General features: G+C 42.5%; 1 protein-coding gene across 3 annotated transcripts in view; it reads right to left on the bottom strand.

Moving 5' to 3' along the window:
* The window catches only part of eml5 (EMAP like 5), a 119,861-nt gene that overhangs the window by 34,365 nt on the left and 62,626 nt on the right, over positions 1-22,870 (bottom strand). For 2 of the 3 annotated variants that reach the window (XR_009825315.1, XM_062042075.1), the window contains exons 5-21: positions 19,460-19,645; positions 18,857-18,992; positions 18,659-18,679; positions 16,418-16,619; positions 15,129-15,266; positions 14,785-15,041; positions 14,486-14,698; positions 14,242-14,409; positions 13,225-13,331; positions 13,014-13,132; positions 12,737-12,923; positions 12,555-12,660; positions 12,229-12,322; positions 1,407-1,507; positions 1,116-1,309; positions 865-976; positions 591-718 (exon numbers count right to left, since the gene is read on the bottom strand). Coding sequence is in view for 2 of the 3 variants with exons in the window: in XM_062042075.1 (XP_061898059.1) it covers positions 591-718; positions 865-976; positions 1,116-1,309; positions 1,407-1,507; positions 12,229-12,322; positions 12,555-12,660; positions 12,737-12,923; positions 13,014-13,132; positions 13,225-13,331; positions 14,242-14,409; positions 14,486-14,698; positions 14,785-15,041; positions 15,129-15,266; positions 16,418-16,619; positions 18,659-18,679; positions 18,857-18,992; positions 19,460-19,645 (2,469 nt within the window). In the remaining variant the exon portion in view is untranslated. The remainder of the gene's footprint in view (positions 1-590; positions 719-864; positions 977-1,115; positions 1,310-1,406; positions 1,508-12,228; positions 12,323-12,554; positions 12,661-12,736; positions 12,924-13,013; positions 13,133-13,224; positions 13,332-14,241; positions 14,410-14,485; positions 14,699-14,784; positions 15,042-15,128; positions 15,267-16,417; positions 16,620-18,658; positions 18,680-18,856; positions 18,993-19,459; positions 19,646-22,870) is intronic. The other variant, XM_062042076.1, reaches the window with a different exon arrangement.

Here is a 22,870-nt window from a genome sequence, read left to right as displayed (position 1 = left end):
ACTTTTAATTCAATTGTTAGGGTGAAAATCTGAGAATATTAACCCCGGGAGATCGCTAGGAGAGGCACTGACGTCTGTAAAACTCCAGGGAAACCCGGGAGGGTCGGCCTAGGCTAAGCTAATTTTCCATCCACTTCTAGAGACGCTAAGCATCCAATGGGAGGGACAAAGCCGAGCATTTATCTAATATCCAAAGCTTGGGTGCAGTGGAACAACTCACTCAATGCTACCCAATGAAGTCAAAGGACGATCAGCTTTAACACTGTTTAATGCACTATGACGCTACCACAATGAATGACAAGAAAGTTGCGTCAGCAGTCACAAAATTAGCTGATTCTGCAAGAAGGTTAAACACATTCTAGCGCATATTAGGTAAATGAATTGTAAACACAAAATTACACTTATTTGACCACTTATTTTTTTCACATTTTGGGGGAAGTTAAGCTTTCCTTGCCGTTTTAGAGCAATTGCCACTGAATATACAGTATTTTGTAGACTTCCAAATCATAACTTCTATTTAATGTTATTTGTGCCTCAGATCCAGAGCTATGGTATATATTCTTAAATGGATGAGAATTTCTAAGTCACACCTGGACAAGCAGAGTAATAGGGCCACTCTTGTCCACCTCCAAAATTTCTCCATTCTTGGTTCCTACTAGAATATGGCCGTGGCCAAGCGATATGGCACGTATGGATGGGTTGTCCTCCAAAAGCAAGCCTACAGAGTTAAGAAAATAAAAAATAAGTTATTTCTGCTTCAACCGGGACGGATGACGGACGTCTTTCAACGGGGGCCACTGAATGTGCTCAGTGGCTTTGCAGTGACAGATGTATAAAATATCTGGTGCTAGATGACGACATTACCCTTAGAGCCTGGAGCTAGGACTGCCCTCTTGATGGCATAGGTTTTGAGGCATCTTTCAAATGTGTCATCCCAAAGCGCGACTATACCATCCTTTCCTCCGGTCACAAATCCCTGCAGTGACAGCATAATGGTCTATTTACAGCTGAATAAACATGTCACCAGCAATTACACCATTCATTTAGGAAAACAGAATAATGTTCAACTATGATTTTGGATGCTTTAAATTTGCTTTACAAAGCTCTTTCATTACCTTTTCAAGCGCATGCATACTGAAAACTGGGCCGTCATGGGCTTTGACAGTCTTCATCAGGAACATGTCTCTCCAGATGCAAATATCACCGGTGCACGTGCCTGAAAAGACCATCTCCTCCGACCAACCGTAGACAGCACACATCATAGTCTCTGTCTTCCCCATACTTCCCTTGCGCCCAATTAGTCCACCACCTGAGAGATTGGATGCACTGTAAGATACCTCGCAGCCAAGCCAGACTTCAGATTGTTAGTGTGGCTGCTTGTCAGCGTCAATAAGTGTGTGTCTTACCGGCTTTGTGCCAAAACTTCATATGTTTCACACCGGCAGTGATGAGCTTGTCAGGCAGGTAGGGATTTATTTTCACCACAAAGACCTTGTCTTTGCTTCCACTGGAAACACAACAATATTCATTATTGACGAAACCAACTGGATCTGCTCCAAATCCTACATTATGCAAAATGGTATAGCTCAGCATCAACGTCCACTCCTCCTCCAGGTTTTATGGAGATTGCTCACTTAATTTTGTGTAATCTTGTTGAGAGGACAGGCAAACATGGTAACAAAACTAGAAAAGGCACTTGAAAGACTGACATACAGACACTACACTATTCATTTAAATAGCTTAGAAATTGTTTTATATACTAATTAGGCAGTTTGTTCCTATGCAATATGAAAGAGCAGAGTTAATAGTTCATGTCTAGACTTGAAAATGTGATACATTTAAAAACTTGACATGCATGGTTGTAGATCAACACAATGTAATGCACAGGACACATATTCTATTAATTTACAAACCCTGTTTCCATATGAGTTGGGAAATTGTGTTAGATGTAAATATAAACGGAATACAATGATTTGCAAATCCTTTTCAACCCATATTCAATTGAATGCATTACAAAGACAAGATATTTGATGTTCAAACTCAAACTTTTTTTTTTTTTTTTCAAATAATAATTAACTTTGAATTTCATGGCTGCAACACCTGCCAAAGTAGTTGGGAAAGGGCATGTTCACCACTGTGTTACATGGCCTTTCCTTTTAACAACACTCAGTAAACGTTTGGGAACTGAGGAGACACATTTTTTAAGCTTCTCAGGTGGAATTCTTTCCCATTCTTGCTTGATGTACAGCTTAAGTTGTTCAACAGTCCGGGGGTCTCCAGTGTGGTATTTAAGGCTTCATAATGCGCCACACATTTTCAATGGGAGACAGGTCTGGACTACAGGCAGGCCAGTCTAGTACCCGCACTCTTTTACTATGGAGCCACGTTGATGTAACACGTGGCTTGGCATTGTCTTGCTGAAATAAGCAGGGGCATCCATGGTAACGTTGCTTGGATGGCAACATATGTTGCTCCAAAACCTGTATGTACCTTTCAGCATTAATGGCGCCTTCACAGATGTGTAAGTTACCCATGTCTTGGGCACTAATACACCCCCATACCATCACAGATGCTGGCTTTTCAACTTTGCGCCTATAACAATCCGGATGGTTCTTTTCCTCTTTGGTCCGGAGGACACGACGTCCATAGTTTCCAAAAACAATTTGAAATGTGGACTCGTCAGACACAGAACACTTTTCCACTTTGTATCAGTCCATCTTAGATGAGCTCAGGCCCAGCGAAGCCGACTGCGTTTCTGGGTGTTGTTGATAAACGGTTTTCGCCTTGCATAGGAGAGTTTTAACTTGCACTTACAGATGTAGCGACCAACTGTACTTGCTGACAGTGGGTTTCTGAAGTGTTCCTGAGCCCATGTGATGATATCCTTTACACACTGATGTCGCTTGTTGATGCAGTACAGCCTGAGGGATCGAAGGTCACGGGCTTAGCTGCTTACGTGCAGTGATTTCTCCAGATTCTATGAACCCTTTGATGATATTACAGACCGCAGATGGTGACATCCCTAAATTCCTTGCAATAGCTGGTTGAGAAAGGTTTTTCTTAAACTGTTCAACAATTTGCTCACGCATTTGTTGACAAAGTGGTGACCCTCGCCCCATCCTTGTTTGTGAATGACTGAGCATTTCATGGAATCTGCTTTTATACCCAATCATGGCACCCACCTGTTCCCAATTTGCCTGTTCACCTGTGGGATGTTCCAAATAAGTGTTTGATGAGCATTCCTTAACTGTATCAGTATTTATTGCCACCTTTCCCAACTTCTTTGTCACGTGTTGCTGGCATCAAATTCTAAAGTTAATGATTATTTGCAAAAAAAAAAAAAAGTTGATCAGTTTGAACATCAAATATGTTATCTTTGAAGCATATTCAACTGAATATGGGTTGAAAATGATTTGCAAATCATTGTATTCCGTTTATATTTACATCTAACACAATTTCCCAACTCATATGGAAACGGGGTTTGTATATACAGTGGAACCTCGATTCACAAACGCCTCTAATTTTGTTCTTTTCGGTCTACGAACATTTAGATCCAGCCCAATATGCCTTGGTGTGCGACCAATGTCTCAGTGTGCGATCGCTTCATTAATTTTCTCATTTATTTATTCATTTTATTTGCCGCTAAAACCGCTGTGGGGGCAGCCATTTTGATGACAACACTTCCTGTAAAAGGGCCCCCAACGTCAGATCCTATTTATGTTTTGCTCCGATCTAGCGACTTTCCTATCCTCTTGGTGACTTTTTTTTGTAAACAGCTACCTTCGATAAATCGAGTGACTTTTTCCGGTGTTATTGGAGACTTTTTTGTGTCTTGGCGACTCTGAGCCGAGTAACAGTAACAGCCGAGCTAATGGTATTGCTCACAGATATTGAAGAAACAAGACCACAATTGCAACAATTATTAAAAAGAATGTTTATATGGTGGCTGACTTTGCCGAGGGATATAAATATCTTCGCAAGGACGGATAGAAGGTGCGCAAGAGCAGATGGAAAAGTTGTTGCTCGTGTAGCTAAATGAGAAGCAGCGAGCCGGTTATAGCATTTCCGAGGCTATCATTTGAGTGAAGGCTGGACATTTATATGGCGACTTGATGTCCAGAAGCGACCATGCTCGAACCTGCACGGAAGAATAATTTAAGATGAGCCGTGGGTGTTTAGAAAAGTTTCAAAAGAGGAGCTGTCATTTACAGCGTCGGGTGCAGCATGCCTGCTGATCACACTTGCCAACCTTGAGACCTCCGATACCGGGAGGTGGGGGGTGGGGGGCGTTGTCGGGGGTGGGGCGGTTTCAGTTCGGTTCAGTTTCAGTTTATTTCGAGCATACATACAATACAATTAAATGTAATGCATCACATATTTCAAGTTGTTTCATTACAGCACTTCTGAAAAGGAGTAGGAAGAAGCAGAGCTTATTTATTCCTACCCCTTTTCATTCATGGCAATTCTATCCCATTTCTTGGTTCTCTGTGTGTAACAGAACAGTGAATAAATACATAATAAATACATAAATATACTATAAGTAAGTAAACAAATATTAATTACATAAATAATCATTATCTCTCACTCGCTCTTTTTAAAAAAAAAAAAAGGTTCAAGATGTTTATCATAATTGTTCTGCTTTGTACTTTGTGAACACTTGTAGTTTGAACAGTCTCTTAAACTGAATCATATTAGTGCTTTGTTTGATTTCCTTGCTTAATCCATTCCATAATTTAATTCCACATACTGATATGCTGTGTTGTACGTGCATACAAATGTTTTAAATTAGAGTTTCCTCCAAGGTTATATTTATCCTCTTTTGTTGAGAAAAATTGTTGTACATTCTTGGGAAGCAGGTTATAGTTTTCTTTGTACAACATTTTAGCTGTTTGCAGAAGCACTCGGTAGATGAATTTCACTATTTTTGATTCAATAAATAAAGGATTTGTATGTTCTCTATATCCAACATTATGCATTATTCTAATTGATATTTTCTGTAACACTGTTAGTGAAAGAAGCGCACATTTGTAGTTGTTTCCCCATATGTCTACACAATAACTCAGATATGGTAACACTAGCGAGCAGTAGCGGCTACTGTGGTAAGACCAGACATTTTTGGAAAAATATGCCAGAGGGGATCTTTATTACAACAAAGGAGATTGCAGTACCGGAACACAACAACCCAATGGACGGCCGCCTCACACTGCTAGTTTGTGCTGACACTAGCGGTGGCTGGAACATGTGGAAGGGGACGCTATGCTTGTTTACCTCTTCCATACTGTTTAACAAATGTCACAAATATTCAAGGACACAAGGTAAAATTATTTCAGGTTTTTTACTGTAGCAACATGAACGGTTACATTTTGAAGTGCACCAAAGGGATTTGCATGTGCGGACGCTTTGACAGATGGCTGTTGTTGTTGTTGTCGTGTTTTGGATGAAAAAAAAATAGATTGTTGAGCCATTACCCACTTGTTATGTTATTTTGATACATATACAATATATATATATATTTACAACATACTGTCTTCAAAGTGTGTATTTTATCATACAAAATAGGGACTTTTGTCGAGGCTGGAACCTATTATCCATGTTTACATTGTTTCTTATGGAGAAATCTGTTTCACTATACAAACGTTTCGGTCAGCGAACCCTGTTCGAGAATCATCGAGGGTCCACTTTATATAGCATTAAAATATGTTCAACAGAGCAGTCAGTTTCTATTGAGAAGGTGAAGTCTTGTGAATATCATTGGATATATGACAAACATTGTTATTAATGAATACAAATAAAATAAAAAAATATTTTTTTATGACAACACACAACTTGTGTGGTGTGGCCTATTTTGAGATCTCGTAGTGCAATTGCAAACACAAAATGTGCAGGAGCGAATGAACAGTGTGAATCAATTTGTGTTTCAGTCATGACAAAGCTACATATACATTTTTTTCAAAAAACTCTTCCAGCTATCCTGCTAACAAATAAGAATGTGTACACAAATAACGAAACCTATTATGCCAGCAGAAGTAACAACATAAACTGAAGTGAAAACAAATAATTAAATAGAGCAGTGGTTCTCTATCCAGTTGAAGTGGGATGCAGAGGATTTGTGGCGTCGTCTACCATCAGACTGCTGAGGGAACTCGGCAGCCACGGTCAGGCCCTGCGGAGGACCATCAGAGCAGTCTCAGAGGCAGCCGAAAGAAGCAGCCAGTGGATTTGGCTCAAGCGGAAGGACCCCAGTTGGGCCCCAAAAACAGCAGTATAACAGGGTGAATTTCAGGAACAGTTGAGCACGGGACACAAGCTGAGGACTGATCATCCTTCGGCGGGCCACCTTTGTGGAGGGTGTATAGTGTTTGAAGGCCGAAACACCCAATGATGCAAGGGCACACTACTGAAGATGTGTCGCTTGTCCAATTGTCCTGGAATTTAACCCTGACCAAGTCTCATATACAACTCACAAGAACACCCCACCCCCCACACCCCCACGTTGTCTGTCAACCACTCTCAACAACAAGGACATCTCGAGTGAGTACTCTCCACATTTGGCACAAGGGACTGTTCAACATCTCGTCCTGTGTTTTTTGATTCTGATCGTCTGGACACGTCCAGTGACGGCTGTGAAAGGACAGCTGACAACATGGGAAAGTCCATGTGACAGCTTGGAGAGACAGCTGACAGGAGGGAACAGACCCCACTGGGGCTGTCATGGGCTAGCTCCCCATGATGGCAGTCCCCAACGCTGATTCAGCTAATTGGAGACACCCGCAAAATGCTACGAAAAGTAAACAAAGGAAAATACCCCTAGAGCCTGCGAGAGCGGGGGCGCAAGATGGCTCATTGGCTGACAACACGGTTACTGACCTAGGAACGGAAATCACTATGAACAAGGAGAGCACAACACACGAGACAGCAACAACAGCAGTGGGACACAAGCTTCAGGTGTGCATCTGTGGTTGGAACAAAGTAACATCAACAACGGGCTTAAAGATCCATCAAGGGAGGAAAAGGTGCCTGAGAGAGCAGAGACAAGGGCCTCGCATTGATCAATACTTGTTACGAAGTAATCAGTCAAGTCAGTCGAGTGAAGCACAGCGACGGGACACAAACCAAAGTTCGCAGAGCATCAGCACCCCTGTATCTGAAGAAGGTAATACAAGCACAGACATGCTGGTGGAGGAGCCCGCACAACCACAAAGACCTCCAATGGAGAGAAAGATCAAAGGGCACAAACCTGGTGTAAAGTGGCCCAAATCTGTTGACAAGAAAGAATGGGAGACAATCAACAGGGACCTTACAGAAATCCTGGAGCAACAAACAGGCACAGCAGAGGGAAAGATCGAAAAGATGGGCGACATAATTTACAACTACGGACAAGAACGTTTTGGAGTGAGCAAAGGGAGAAGTGGAAAGAATCTACCACCGCCAGCTAAATCCAGGAGGCAGCAGGAGATCGACAGGCTTATCAGAGAGAGGAGGCAGATAAGAAAGCTATGGAAAAAAGCAGACGACGCTGAGAGGGAAGGTCTCATGCTACTCCAAGCAGACATCAAGAGCCGGCTAGCAACCTTGCGGAGAGCGGAAAACTTGAGGAAGCTTCGCAAGAAGAAAGAACACACAAGAACTCGTTTCTATAAAGACCCCTTCAAGTTTGTCAAAGACCTCTTCACAAAGGAAAAAAGCGGAACTTTGAAAACATCAAAGCAGGAACTGGAGCAACACCTGGAAAAGATTCACCACGACTCAAAAAGGCAGGAGCATATAGTCATCCCACCTGAAATCCCGCCAATTCAACCACCTGTATTCAACCTGGACACTAGCCCTCCGAAATGGAAAGAAGTAGAGAACACAGTCCGACGAGCAAGAGCAGCATCGGCTCCGGGACCTAACGGAGTACCATATAAGCTCTACAAGAACGCACCGGATGTACTACGCTTTCTATGGAAACTCATGAGGGTAGTGTGGCAGAAGCAAGGAATACCCAAGGCTTGGCGAAGGGCTGGTGGTGTGCTAATACCTAAAGAAAAGGATGCATCGGAAATCAGCCAGTTCAGACCAATCTGTCTTCTCAATGTTGAGGGGAAAATCTTTTTCAGCGTGGTGTCTCAGAGGCTGTCCACATACCTGGTAAAGAACAAATATATTGATACATCTGTACAGAAAGCTGGAATTCCAGGATTCTCTGGCTGCCTAGAACATACAAGCATGATCTGGCATCAGATCCAAGCAGCCAAGAAGGATAAGAGAGATCCTCATGTAACCTTCCTCGACCTGGCCAATGCATTTGGCTCAGTTCCCCATGAACTTCTCTGGGAATCTTTTAGCTTCTTCCTTGTACCAGAACCCATCACCACACTGGTCAAGAACTACTTCCAAGACCTGCAGCTGTGCTTCACAACAGCCAACTTTACTACAACATGGCAGCGCTTGGAAGTAGGCATCATGGCAGGCTGCACAGTTTCACCCCTGATTTTCACAATGGCCATGGAAGTCATCATGAGGGCCTCAAGGTGGGTGGTGGGTGGTGAACGAACCAGGGCTGGGCTCCGTCTTCCACCTATCAGGGCTTACATGGACGACATGACAACACTAACCACTACTGCAGCATGCACTAAGCGTCTACTTGGAAAGCTGCAGGAGAACATCGAGTGGGCCCGAATGAAATTCAAGCCTAGTAAATCTCGAAGCATCTCCATAATCAAGGGGGTGCTGAGAGATACAAGGTTCTACATCGGCAAAGACCCTATTCCAACGGTGTCTGAGCAGCCTGTCAAAAGCCTGGGCAGATGGTACAATGCAAGCCTCAAGGACAAACAACAAATAGAACAACTAAGGCAAGAGATCGCGAAGAGCCTGAATAACATAGACAAGACTCTACTGCCAGGGAAACTGAAGCTTTGGTGCCTACAATTTGGACTCCTCCCCCGGACAATGTGGCCACTCACTGTGTATGAAGTTCCAGTAACCACTGTGGAGAAGATGGAGCGAACCATCACTTCATATGCAAAAAAGTGGCTTGGCATTCCACAATGTCTAAGTAACATCGGCCTCTACGGCAAAGGGATCCTGGAGCTACCTCTCACTAGTCTAACTGAGGAATACAAGTGTTCTAAAGTTAGACTCCAGATGACACTGAAGGACTCCAGAGACAAGACCATTAGTACTGTTGCACCGCCCCTAGTAACTGGGCGGAAGTGGACACCATCCGATGCGGTGCAGCAAGCTACAGCAGCCCTGAGGCACAGAGACATCGTGGGAAAGGTCCAACAGGGAAGAGGAGGCTTTGGCCTGACTGCAAGAGAACCATCCTGGAAAAATGCTACAACATCAGAGCGGAGGACGCTGGTGGTGGAGGAGGTGCGTCGCCAGGAGGAGGTCTTAAGGAGTGCGAAGGCTGTCTCTCTCGCCAAACAGGGGCAATGGATGCAGTGGGAAGGAGTGGAGAGGAGAAAGATAAGCTGGAAGGAGCTATGGCAGATGGAAGCAAGTAAAATCAGCTTTATCATCAGAGCAACGTATGATGTGCTCCCATCACCAAAGAATCTCCATCAGTGGTATGGCGAGGATCCAATCTGTGCCCTCTGCCCAACTCCAGCAACCCTCAGACACATCATGACAGGATGTAAGACGAGCCTAACGCAGGGGAGATACACCTGGCGACACAACCAGGTCCTCAAGAGCTTGGCATCAGCCCTGGAGAGTATGCGTGGTGCCGTCAACTCCTTGCCACCAAGAGTATCCAATCCCATGAAGACAACAATGTTTGTCCGAGAGGGCGGGAAAACACCCAAACAGCTTTCCACCAAACCAGAAGCAGGACACCTATACAGGGCCCGCGACTGGAAGATGCTGGCAGACATCGGCAAGCAACTGGTTTTCCCACCTGAGATTGCTTCTACCAACCTCAGGCCAGACTTGGTGCTCTGGTCCCCTTCGGTGAAGACTGCTTACGTCATAGAGCTCACAGTCCCATGGGAGAACTCTGTGGAGGAGGCCTATGAACGTAAGAAGCTGCGCTACTCAGAGCTAGCAGAAGAAGCGAGGCAGCGTGGCTGGAACACCAAAGTCTATCCAGTTGAAGTGGGATGCAGAGGATTTGTGGCGTCGTCTACCATCAGACTGCTGAGGGAACTCGGCAGCCACGGTCAGGCCCTGCGGAGGACCATCAGAGCAGTCTCAGAGGCAGCCGAAAGAAGCAGCCAGTGGATTTGGCTCAAGCGGAAGGACCCCAGTTGGGCCCCAAAAACAGCAGTATAACAGGGTGAATTTCAGGAACAGTTGAGCACGGGACACAAGCTGAGGACTGATCATCCTTCGGCGGGCCACCTTTGTGGAGGGTGTATAGTGTTTGAAGGCCGAAACACCCAATGATGCAAGGGCACACTACTGAAGATGTGTCGCTTGTCCAATTGTCCTGGAATTTAACCCTGACCAAGTCTCATATACAACTCACAAGAACACCCCACCCCCCACACCCCCACGTTGTCTGTCAACCACTCTCAACAACAAGGACATCTCGAGTGAGTACTCTCCACATTTGGCACAAGGGACTGTTCAACATCTCGTCCTGTGTTTTTTGATTCAAACTTGTTTTACCAAGTACCACCTCAGAAAACACAGAAGAAGAACCACCATAATGACAAACATTAAAATAAAGTAGTGTAGTAGGCCTAAGTATTTATTAAAACCAAGGCAGAAGTTTTATTTAATAAGTTTATTTAACATTTTTGGCAACTGTAACATTACACACAGTTTGAACAGAAACACTTTGTTTCAATATTTACCACTAGTGGTACAAGTACCACAGTTTGAGAATCACTGATTGAGTATCAGTGGTACCTCAGTTTTTGAAGAATTAGAAAAAATGTATTGGTAAAAAAATGGCTCGGTTTTCGTACGGCATAACAAACTACTCCGTTTTCCTGTGTATTATTTTGCGGAGAGCTCAAAAACGTTGGTGAGTCAGTGTCTGTGAAGAATGCACTTTGATAAAGAAGTTGAGAAAGGCTATTGAATTCAAGAAAAATCTTGTAGCGAAGTACAAAGGTAGTGCTGATTGCAGTTAATACAGGTCTCAGGGGGAACAGTTCAAGGGAGACACAGTAAACACAGAAAGTGTTAAGCGAAGCTAAAGAAAGCTAATATACTGCTCTGACTGTCCATAATTTAAATGTATTTCCCATTGTTTTCTGCATATAAAACTATAATCCTGTTCTATAAAATAGGTTATGTGTTAATATGTTTGGATGTCTGAATTGGGTTGGATTATTTCTTATGGAAAAAAATGCATTCGTTTTTTGTAACAATCGCTTTTCCTGACAGGTCTTTTAGAACGTATTAATAACAAAAACCAAGGTACCACAGTAAACTACATTTCCCATTCTTCTGCCCATCTTCCAGCCTCTATCCCATTAATTAAGTCACACCCACGTTTTGCCTCCCAGCTGAAAGGCTACTCTCAGGCATCTTTCCCCTCAGTTCCCCTCAGTGCACTGCACCCACCAGGATGAGCAAAGAAGATTAGTGGAGCTTCAAGCTGTCTGTGAACTTGCAGTTAAAAGAAACACTGCTTCAAACTTGTCAGGGTGATTTTAAATCGAGTTGAAACTAAATGTAAACATCAAGTGAGCTAAGCAATAAAGAAAGAAGAAAGATATTTTGAGATGCAGATTTTTTTTCATAGCTACATATTTCTATCATTGTGGTTGTGTAATTGTTCAGTTTTGTATTAAAGCAGCTAATAGGCGCTATGAGAATCAGTAATGTGGTTGTATGTTATCACTTTTCATTTGGTCTTTCAGTATTGATTGTTTTTTGTTTTAGCTATTGTATATTGTTGACGTAGTTTCATCTCCTTGTCAAAATAAAATCTGACATACAGCATCGGTCGCGCAAGCAGACAAGCCCTAAAAGTAATTCTCATTTATTATGGATACAGTTGGAGCCTTGGGGCACACTCCTGCTCTAACTATTCAAACCTTGGCAGGCTTAAGTGTCGCAATGGAGCAGCCTCTTAATCTAATAGGCAATTCCCATTCTTCCGTCTCCTTACCATGAATCACACTGTCAGCCCTACACTGCAAAGTGGCTTCAATTTAATCCTCATTTATTAATGTCCATACTAAAAGAGAGAAGTTCCAATGATCCTAAGAATTAACACAAAGGTCTGTCAAAGCTCTCTCTGTTTCTGGATAGGGGCTTCATGTAAACAATAGGTGCACTCACCACATGGCTGAGAGCTTTTCCCCCTTTCTCCAGTCCCACAGCACAATGGTGTGATTGTCATCCAGGCCCACTGAGGCCAGACGCTTTCCATCCGCTGTGACGGAGAAATCAAACCTATGTCATTGGCACGGACAGATTAAGCTTCTGCGGTGTTTGTATGTATGGCCCTTGCTAGCCCTTGGTTGGTGAAATTCAAAAATATGATGAATGTGCTTTGCTGTCTTGGCCCCATTACGAGAGGCTGTAACCTAATGTTGGCTACTCTATGACAGCAAGATGCCAAACATTGTGACCTGATTCTTTGCTGTAGTATCTAGAGATGTTACCTGAAAAGTCCAAAGTGCACACTCCAAGCTGGTGGAAACCCTTCAACACAGACATTGGTTTTAATGTTTCTGCGTCCCATATGTGAATGGAGGAATCTCGGCCAACCTGAATAAGCATAAATCAGTTTTGAATGAGAAGATACCACAATTGGATCACTTCATGTATATAAGCATGAGGCTACCTGGCCTGTTGCTATGAAGTCCTTGAGTGGGTGGATGGCCAAACAAAGAATGTCATCATCATGGCCCATGTAAAAACGCTGGGTGTTCTGCTGTCTGTTGTACACAATGCCAACGGCAGCCACGTGGTAGACAATCTCACCGGTCTGAGTGTAGAACAGATTACTTCTACAATCATAGCCCCTGTAGCTGAATAAAAATCATACAAATAGTTCAGGAAGTGAATTCACTACCTTTATTTGCTCCATTTATTTGTCGTTGATATTATTGAGTGCTCACCCATGAATAAAGTGCAGCTTCAAGCCACTCCCAGGTGCTCGCTCTCTCTTTTTCATTGCTGTTGCTCTATGTTTCTCTTTACACTGCTCTTTGAGCTGAGGTAGGTCTTCTTTATAAACCTGAATTCATGCAGAGACGTGTGCAATATTTAATGATGAAAATAAACATAGCTCGATGTTCGGGGGGAAGGTTTTCTGAGTCAATCACAAACCTGTCGTCTATATGTGAGCTGTGTCTCTTGCTCAATTTCCGAGTCCATTTCAGGTACGTCTGACTGATCGGAGTCTGACTCTTCGCTGTTAGAGTCCGCTAAGGTTTCTGGAAATAGAAAAAAAGCTTTGTGTTATAGCGAGCTTATCAAATTTTGTAAAAAGTCACTTTGTCCTGTTTGAATATAATTAAGGATTGGTCGTGTTATCGTATTGTTTGCCATCCTATTTATTAGCCAAGCCGAATGCTGATGCTGCAGAGCGATGCCGGGCCAAGAAAAGGCAATAAGCTGGACTGAAAGCAAAAGACGGATCCTGACAACGAGTCCATTAGGAAAATGAAAAGAAGGCTGTTATGTGGTGCTTTAATTTTAGAGAGCCTAGCTGCGCTGTCTCCCTGCAAAAATAATGACTGTGGAAATCATAATGCAATCATACTTTCAAAGCATCAATTGGATGTGTTTTAAATATTATGGAATGTGAATTATTTACTATGACGGTTTAACATGTCAAAACCATTCAAATAGTTGTTAAAAACTGTTAAAAACAACATGTCAGTGTGTTTGTACCAGGGATGGCCAAACGTTTTACCACCAAGTTCCAAAGTTAAATTTTGCCAAACATAGCCATTTTAACCGTGAAACACAAATAGCCCAAATGTAAATAATAAAGTTCCTTTAATCCGTACAAATAACAAGAGCAGATGGCAACTAGTTAGCCCTGCGGACATGCATTATTGATTGTGTAAGCTTGAAAAAGGTCAATATGAATATGTATTAACTTTGGGAAGTCACGCTTTAGGTTTAATCTGCGGGCCAAATTTGGACACCCCTGATTTAGGGGGCTGCCATCCTTACATTACACAGCAAATGCAGTGGTAGTTCAGTGCAATGACAAATAAAGCATCTTGTATTTTGTTCAGCAAAACAAATGTTCAAATTGCAACATGCATATTCACAACCATACATAATGAAAGGTTTCTTGTGTTCAACCTTTTAAAAGACAGTTTCCTGCCTTACCTTGCGGCGCAATGTGCAGCGCTTCTTTTGACTTTCTTTCAGGAACAAACTTCCACTGGAACACTGAGTGGTCCGCTCCACCAATCGTTATAACCCACTGGTAGTCATGTGACCATCTGACATTAGTTATGTGCGCCGAGTGACCTAAATATTTTTTACATTTTGCACCTAAAATTAGGAGAAATATAATGAATGGGTTGCACCAATGGAAGAGTAACAGTAAGAGTAAACGTGTTTTCCTTACCTTTTTTTATACACGGATATCGTAAAAGTTTGACTAATCCGTAGTCGTCGGCTGTTACTAAGACTTGGTTGTTAAAGTTGGCATCCACGGAGTTAATATCATTAATATCCGAATATTTGGGCCATATTCCATTTACCTCAGGGCCGAGCACACATGTCCATGACGCCCATTGCACAAGCTTCAGTTCCTCTCTGTTCGTCACTTCCTTACCACCTCAAAAAACACAGGAATAAGACAGAAATTTAATTTTGGAATAATTTTGTAAAAATGTAAGTATACAAGACATAAACAAGACTTACTTGGCATCCTATATAAGAGCCTCCTACCGCTGCCATCGTTAGTCTGCAAAAACTTGCTGTCCGTGGACCAGTCCATGTGCGTAATGAAGCTGTTGGAGCCGATGCACTCTCCTACTTTCTTGTACCGCTGCACAACACTGTAAATGTCCACTGAGTTGTCATTGGAGCCGACAGCCAAATGGGCGCCATCAGGGGAGTACTTCAGCTCATGGATAGCCTCTTTTCTGTCCTTGATGTGGACCACTTCAGTCATATCTCTGGGGGTGCGCAAAAAAAAGTTTAATGAAGTACAAATCGTAACAGATGTAAAACCTCCACAGTCTGGCATTCTGTTGTATACTTGCCTGACTCTGAGGACAGTAAAAGAGCCATCTTTCATTCCGAGGGCCAAATGAATACCATCAGTGCTGACGGCTGCACAGCGGATCGGCTCCTCCATGTTACAGCGAGCAATCAGGGCATGATCAATAAGGCTCCATATCCTATGGAGGAGTAAAGATATGAGAAATCAAAGTTGTGATAAAAGTTCTAGCGGTGGGCAAATCAATCGAAATATTAATAGTATTTATACCCAAGGTCGTATTAATGTCGGATTTATGCTAGCACAATGTAATCAATATTAATCAAAAATATATTTGTGTTTTTTGTTGTGTTGTTTTATCTTGTTAAATTGTTTGTTGTTATGTTGTATATTAAGGATGGAGCAATAAACGGTATTAATAATAACCGTGGTAAAACTTTTTGCGGTTAGTATTACTGTTCAAATTAAAATGATCAAAAAAATGTGATTGATAGCTGCACTTTGATAAACTTACGGATTGACTGGCACTACCTTAAATGCTAACATGAATACAACAGACATTAACGTCTTTCCCCATTAGGAAACAACATACCCCAATCTAAAGTTGTATAAAATACACATTACTGCCTAAGCAACTAAGCAATTTAATTGTACAGACTGAACTAACAAGCTGTGTTGTTACGGTGCGCTCAAGGACCGCTGAACAGAGTAGGACACCACAACGCCCGGCAGAATACTCTTGTTAGTGAAGCATTGGACACATTTTTTTAAGCCCACTTAACAATACCTCGGTAGTAATGATAACGCAATAATTTTGGTCACAATAACCGTGATATTACATTTTCATACAGTTACATCCCTATTGTATGTATTGTAATAAATAGGCAATAGTATAGTTTTTCCTAATGTTTAGTTATTTTGCACTGTTGACATTACAACAACTATATGTGATAAAGGGAAATTTTGTATTAATAGTTGAGTTGTATACAAATTAAAGCTTTTAATAAAACATGTTTGTATCTATTTCTGTTATGTTTTATTCTGATTATAATTATGATCAACATAGCGAGTCAAACTCACAAAATCCTTCAACAATTTTGAAATTTTTAGGTAAAAAGTACCAGTATTGGTATTGGCAATAGTTGCCCTGTATTTATTTGGTATCAGATTGATACTTAAATGCGCAGAGTACCACCCAACCCTAAAAAAAAAATTCACAGAGCTTTTATGCACAGTAATACAAATTAATACAATACAGTGTAATGTACTGACATTGTATAACAATACAATCCTAGACACTGAAACAATGATATAATATTGCAATAACATCACCTGACTGAGCGGTCATCGCTTCCCGTCATCGCCAAAGGTTTGCTGGGGTGCACGGCCAGTGCCCACAGCTCACCCTCACAGTGACCCTGCATGATGAGGAAAGGCTTGGTGCGGTCGTGGACTACCACCTCGAAGATCTCACTATCCTGCGTGCCCACCAGGATGTGGTCTCCCCTCCAGCACACACTACGCACAGACAACCCTATCCACACAAACACACAGCAGAAGAAATTCTAAACAAAAAATTGACCAGTGCAAATACATTCAGCAACAACATAAAAGATGATTCAGACTGTTTAATAAGCCATCAGGTGTTAATAAGGCAGATGTTAAATAAATAAATGGGTTATACTTGTATAGCGCTTTTCTACCTTCAAGGTACTCAAAGCGCTTTGACAGTATTTCCACATTCACCCATTCACACACACATTCACACACTGATGGCGCTAACCAGCAGCCATCAGGAGCAAGGGTGAAGTGTCTTGTCCAAGGACACAACGGCGTGTCTAGGATGGTAGAAGGTGGGGATTGAACCCCAGTAACCAGCAACCCTCCGATTGCTGGCACGGCCACTCTACCAACTTCGCCACGCCGTCCCCGTTAACAGGAATATTACAGTGGAACCTGCAAAGTCAAATGTTGGACTTCAAGATACATTTTTAGGGAAGACTATATCACAAGAATGTAATAAACCTGGGAGTTTAAATAATTTTCAATATATTTAGAGATACTTCAGCTCAATGAGCATCCAATTAATCAACAGTGTTTTTTGCGTGTTTTTGTTGTGATTTCACAGAAGCATAAAAAGTGATTACAAAGACGAAAAGTATGACAGTAATCATAGAGCCAGAAATGTGAATGTACTAGTAAAAGTCAGCCAGTTTAGTCGTAAACAAAATAAAACCCCAGGCATATGCAGCAATCCTCCCTTTTCACATCAGTGTCATGATAAGGGAGTTTCAAAATGTTATTATAAAGGGAATTTATTGTTCACACTTGTATGGGAGTTAATCATGTTAAAAAGCTTAGACAAGATCATCATTCTCTCTATTTTGGTGTCCCCGACTCTTTCGTCACACATCATCAAAAGGTGAATAATTGTTTGTTTAGTGCTAATGGTAGTGTAGTGGTAATGGAGCATCCACCCACTGGAGCTCTCCAGTGCTTGTTTAACAGCCTCAGGAAGGCACTAACTGAGACTCTCTCTGACGGGTGAATCCGAAAGACAATTACTATGTTATGCATTGGCTACCTTCTATTTAAACATTTATGGCTATTTAGAACATTATTTCAAAGATTTTCGTAATGACGGTTTAATGATGGTGACAGTTTGACTTTAGAAAATAATATTTTACATCCATCCATTCATTTTCTACTGCTACTCACTCTCGGGGTCGCGGGGGTGGCTGGAGACTATCCCAGCTGCATTCGGGCGGAAGGCCGAATGCAGGCGCGGTACGCCCTGGACAAGTCGCTACCTCATCGAACAGAATATTTTGATATCCTTTATTAATTATGACAGTGTTTCTAATTTAGTGGGTGGGGACCCCTGGAGTCACGGTGAGGTGTCAGAGTGATAGCGAGGAGAAGGGTAGATTTTCATGATTGTGTCTAAAGTCTAGTATTCATTTTAGACCAATACACAAGCCTGCAGCTATGTGGCAGCAGTGCTTAATCGAAACAGGCTCCCTGTTCTACCCTGCAGAGCTGGTAATTACACAGGAACACTTGTGTACAGAGTTAACGGGGGCAAAGAAATGAAGAAGTTTGTGACAGTATAAAAAGAAAAAAGGAGTTTTCGTCAGCGGCATATATGAAACATTTAACTCATACAGAACGTTGTAAAGATATGAAAATAAATATCATCAAGTTTTCAGTAGTAATTTAATTTAGGGGTGTCGCTAAAACATTCTGTCATGAATAATTGAAAACAACTGAGTTATAGGAAAAAAATAAGCAAAAAACATTTTGAACAATGGTACAACCAAATTGGAAGTTGACCAGCGTGCCAGAACTTATTGTGTTTGATCTTGGAGGTTACACTACACAAGACATCACAACCAGACATTGCCAATTTGCAATTGACAATTTAATAAAGTGAGATAGGGATGAGAGAGCAAGGGGCAAGTATGACATCTAAAAATGCTGTAAAACAATTCACTAACAACAAGAGAACAATATGGGAATGGCTACAAACAGACTGACACGCCTCTTAAATACGCCCATTAACACATTACCCACCTCTGCTATTTTCACCTCTAACTATTGTTAGGTCCAAGATAACAAATAAAGGCGATGGAGGAAAGAAGAAAGGAAATATTAGTAGGGACAACATAAAATAATGACTTAAACAGCATTGTGTTTATAGATATTCCACTTGGTTGGGTTAAGCCTAATTTGGCCAGTGAACTTTACTGAGAGGCGGCAGTTTGACATCACCTTTATATCCTTGGTCTGTTTCCCTGAGATCAATGACAGTAATTGGTTTGAAGTTGAGATCCCACAGGCGAACACAGCCATCTCTGCCACCGGTGGCAAAACCCTCTTCGCAAGCGTTCATGCTGAAAATCCCTGACTGGAAGAAATGACAGTCTGTTAGTGTGCGATAAACGAGCGTTGACAGAACCAGTTCTGTGCTGTACTGTAAATGTGGCTGTTTAACGAAGCCTTCACAGCCACTTGCTACTTTGGCCTGAACATTAAACTGAGCTCTGGAGGAGCAGGAGGTGCAATTGTGTTATCACTGGAAAGGTCTGTTCGTGGTCTCGTTTGTCCGAGTGCTAGAGAGACAGGCTGCGGAATCCCCAGTGAAACATTTGGTGGTACCAAAAGCAAGCATCAGCATGTACTGTAGTTATTATCCCCTCCCCCATCCTCCCATTCCACAACAAAGCTGTTGATCTCATAGATATAATTTAATCCTGTGTAGCAAAAGAGTGATTTTTCTCTATTGAGCAAGTTAGCATGTGTGGTTCTACCTTTACTGAATGCATTGTTGGGGTGGGAAGCATTGTCACGCACATCTAGCTGATTTAAACTTACCCCGTGAGCGCCTTGCACTGTCCTCATCAGGTTGATTCCTTTCCACACGTAGATGTCGCCATTCAAGGCACCCGAATACGTGACCTCATCCTTGGCACATGCCAGGCAGAGGATGGTTTGCAGATCCCCTGTCTTGCCGAAAACTCCACGTTTGGGTGTGAGAGCATTACCACATAAGCTCCAGAACTGCAAACACAAACATAAGAGTGAACGAGCATGGTCGTGGTGGCTAATAATCCCCTGTGTAATCCTGTTGTGACACAGCTAGTGGACAATTATGGAGTGTTTGGGTATAACAGAGTGATGAGTACTCAGTGCTGTATGGATCAAACCCACCCCCCTCCCCACACACATACACACACACACACACACACACACACACACACACACACACACACACACACACACACACACACACACACACACACACGCACACTATGATGTCAGTCACCTTGAAAGACACCAAAGTCAAATACAAATACCCGTCCCCCTTCTACGAGTGTGTGCTGTAACCACCTGATCAGCATGCACAGACACAGGCGCGCGCCCACAGAAGCCAGCTAGCTTATTATTTATAAGCAAGGTCATTGGAATGCATGGGCCAAGCCTCGTCTGAGGGCTAAAGCCATCAAACACAGGAGCTAGGTAGAGTGAAAGGGGACGCGCCCTGTCTGCATGGAGATAAGATCACAATGAGCCTTTTCAAATTCTCAGACACGGCTGTCAACACGTGAAAACTCATACACACTCATCACCTGGAGGCAGGAGCAAAATGACACGAAGTGTTGCGCAACGATGATATTGCTCAATGTATCATTTTGTTAATCAACAGAAGGAACCAATCTCGACTGATCTAATCCACAACACTGATTAAACCTTGCCTCCTGACTGATAAACATGTGACATGTTGACAGGGGGACCATTTATCACAAACAGGGATGATGAGCATGGATATGTCATTGAATGCTCTATATCAGGGGCCTCAAACATGCGGCCCGCGGGCCAATTGCGACCCGCGAGACGTAATTGTGTGGCCCGCACCTTAATATGAACGTTTAATATTAGTGCGGCCCGCGAGTTTTATATGAATGGTGCTTGACAGCGCTGTGTGCGGAGCTGAAGCATTCTTGCAAATCCTCCCTTTTTTCACCCATCAATAATACTGAGGACAACAATATTGAGTCAACAATATTGAGGACAACAATATTGAGGGCACAAGGTTTAGCGTCCATTTTTTCTACATACAAACAATGTGCCTGCACAGTCACATGTTGTGTGCAGCTTCAACAGACACAGGTAGGCGACTGCAATGCATACTTAGTCAACAGTCACACATGTCACACTGAGGGTGGCCGTATAAAAAAAACTTTATCAATGTTACAAATATGCGCCACAAGGTGAACCCACACCAAACAAGAATGACAAACACATTTTGGGAGAACATCCTCACCGTAACACAACATAAACACAACAGAACAAATACCCAGAATTCCTTGTAGCCCTAACTCTTCCGGGCTACAAGGAATCTACCAATCATGGTGTGGTATATGGCTCTCGAGGACCGAACATTGACGTCACTTGCGTGATGCAAGCAGAGAAACGTTTTGCTGCTTTTCCACGAGACCTGCACGCGCTCTTCCTCCCTCCCTCCCTCCCTCCCTCGCTCGCGCTCTCTTGCTCTCTCTCTCTCTCTCTCTCTCTGTCTCTCTCGCTCTCTGTCTCTCTCTCTCTCTCTGCCTGTCTCTGTCACTGTGTGTGTCTTTTCCGCTCCCGCCGGTCGGGGCGGGGTAGACGAGCGGTGCAGTAGCTTCCGAAGGAGCGAGCGACAATACAAAAGTGTGGTGCACTGGACCCCAGCGCTGATACTCCGACAGGGAGTCGCTGGGCGAATTGGACGTGTAACACGTTAGTCGTGATTGGGGCTAATTGTGCTACCGTAACTGTAAACTTCACAGCGAGCCCCCCCCCTCACGTTGGCTCCAGACAAAGACGATTTTTGTTATTTGGGTCCAAAATACCCCTGCGTTAGTGGAAAAGCGGCAAATGAGTGAAAGCGACAGAAACGTTGCCATGGAGACGAGGGTTGTCTTACGTGCCTGGCTGCAGTCACACGGCGACACCTGTCCGTCAGTAATAAAGTCTCTGATAACCTGGACCAATTCAAACCGTTATTTGTTTTTTTTATTGTTTAATTTGTATTGCCTCACACAATGAACACTACATACATTTTTATATGACGCCGGATAACACTCCGGGAGCCGTCACTTTTTGCCGGTACTTTCCGCCGACCGCCGTGTTGCTGTCGGGAGGAAAAGCGGAACGACACACATTGCGGAAATAACGTTATTCTCCGTGCGTCGGTCAAATACAAATATATTCCACAACCCCAAACATGTCTTTTTCAAAGCGTGCAGTGAAGAGAAAGGTTAGTGATGAGCAAAGACAATTCCAGGAAAAGTGGGAGATGCAATATTTCTTTGTTGAGCACAGGGGCACCCCGACGTGTCTTATTTGCACAGAGAAAGTTGCGGTGCACAAGAAATACAATTTAAAACGTCATTATACAACTAGACATGCTGAGGAGTATGCAAAATACCAGGGAGATGAGAGAGTGAACCGGGTTGCACATTATGTGTATGTGTATACATTGTTGCTGACTGGAGAAATCGAATTATTATTGTTAGAATAGAATAGAATAGAATAGAATAGAAAGTACTTTATTGATCTCTGGGGGAAATTCAGCACCACAGTTCGCTCACAATAGACAAGAATAACAATAAATAATATAATATATATAATATATTATATATATAATATATAAATCATATAAATATATTCTACATATACTACATATACTCTACATTTAAGTGCAGTCAAGGAACATAGGCATTATACAGTCTGATGGCTGCCTGTCAGTATGAAGGACCTCCTGTGTCGTTCCGTGTTGCATTTTGGGAGTCTGAGCCTTCCACTGAACGTGCTCATTCTCCCCGCAAGGTCCGAGTGTAGTGGGTGGGAGGTGTTGTCCATAATGGCTAGGAGTTTTGCTAGACTTTTCCTCTCTTGTTATTACTTATGACTGATTTATTTACTTAATTCTCATTTTGTTCATTTATATGTTGATTTTATTTTGTGTTGAAAATAAAAATAAAGACATTTAAAAACATTTTTTTTAAGAAATCTTTTCTTGCGGCCCAGCCTCACCCAGACACTGCATCCAGTGGCCCCCAGGCAAATTGAGTTTGAGACCCCTGCTCTATATCAGGGGTGTCTAAATTGCTGACCATTTGCAGTCCGCAGATATTTTTGTCTTGGCCTGCGGTAGATTGTAGAGATAAAATTGTACTAAAAAGCAGCAATGCGAATGGGGAGAATTTAAAAATAAACTGGGATGTTGGGTATTTATAATAA

The sequence above is a fragment of the Entelurus aequoreus genome, linkage group LG03 (assembly GCF_033978785.1).
Source record: "Entelurus aequoreus isolate RoL-2023_Sb linkage group LG03, RoL_Eaeq_v1.1, whole genome shotgun sequence".
Lineage (NCBI taxonomy): Eukaryota > Metazoa > Chordata > Actinopteri > Syngnathiformes > Syngnathidae > Entelurus > Entelurus aequoreus.
Note: the sequence above shows the minus strand (reverse complement) of the source record. Positions and strands in the feature narration are given on the sequence as shown.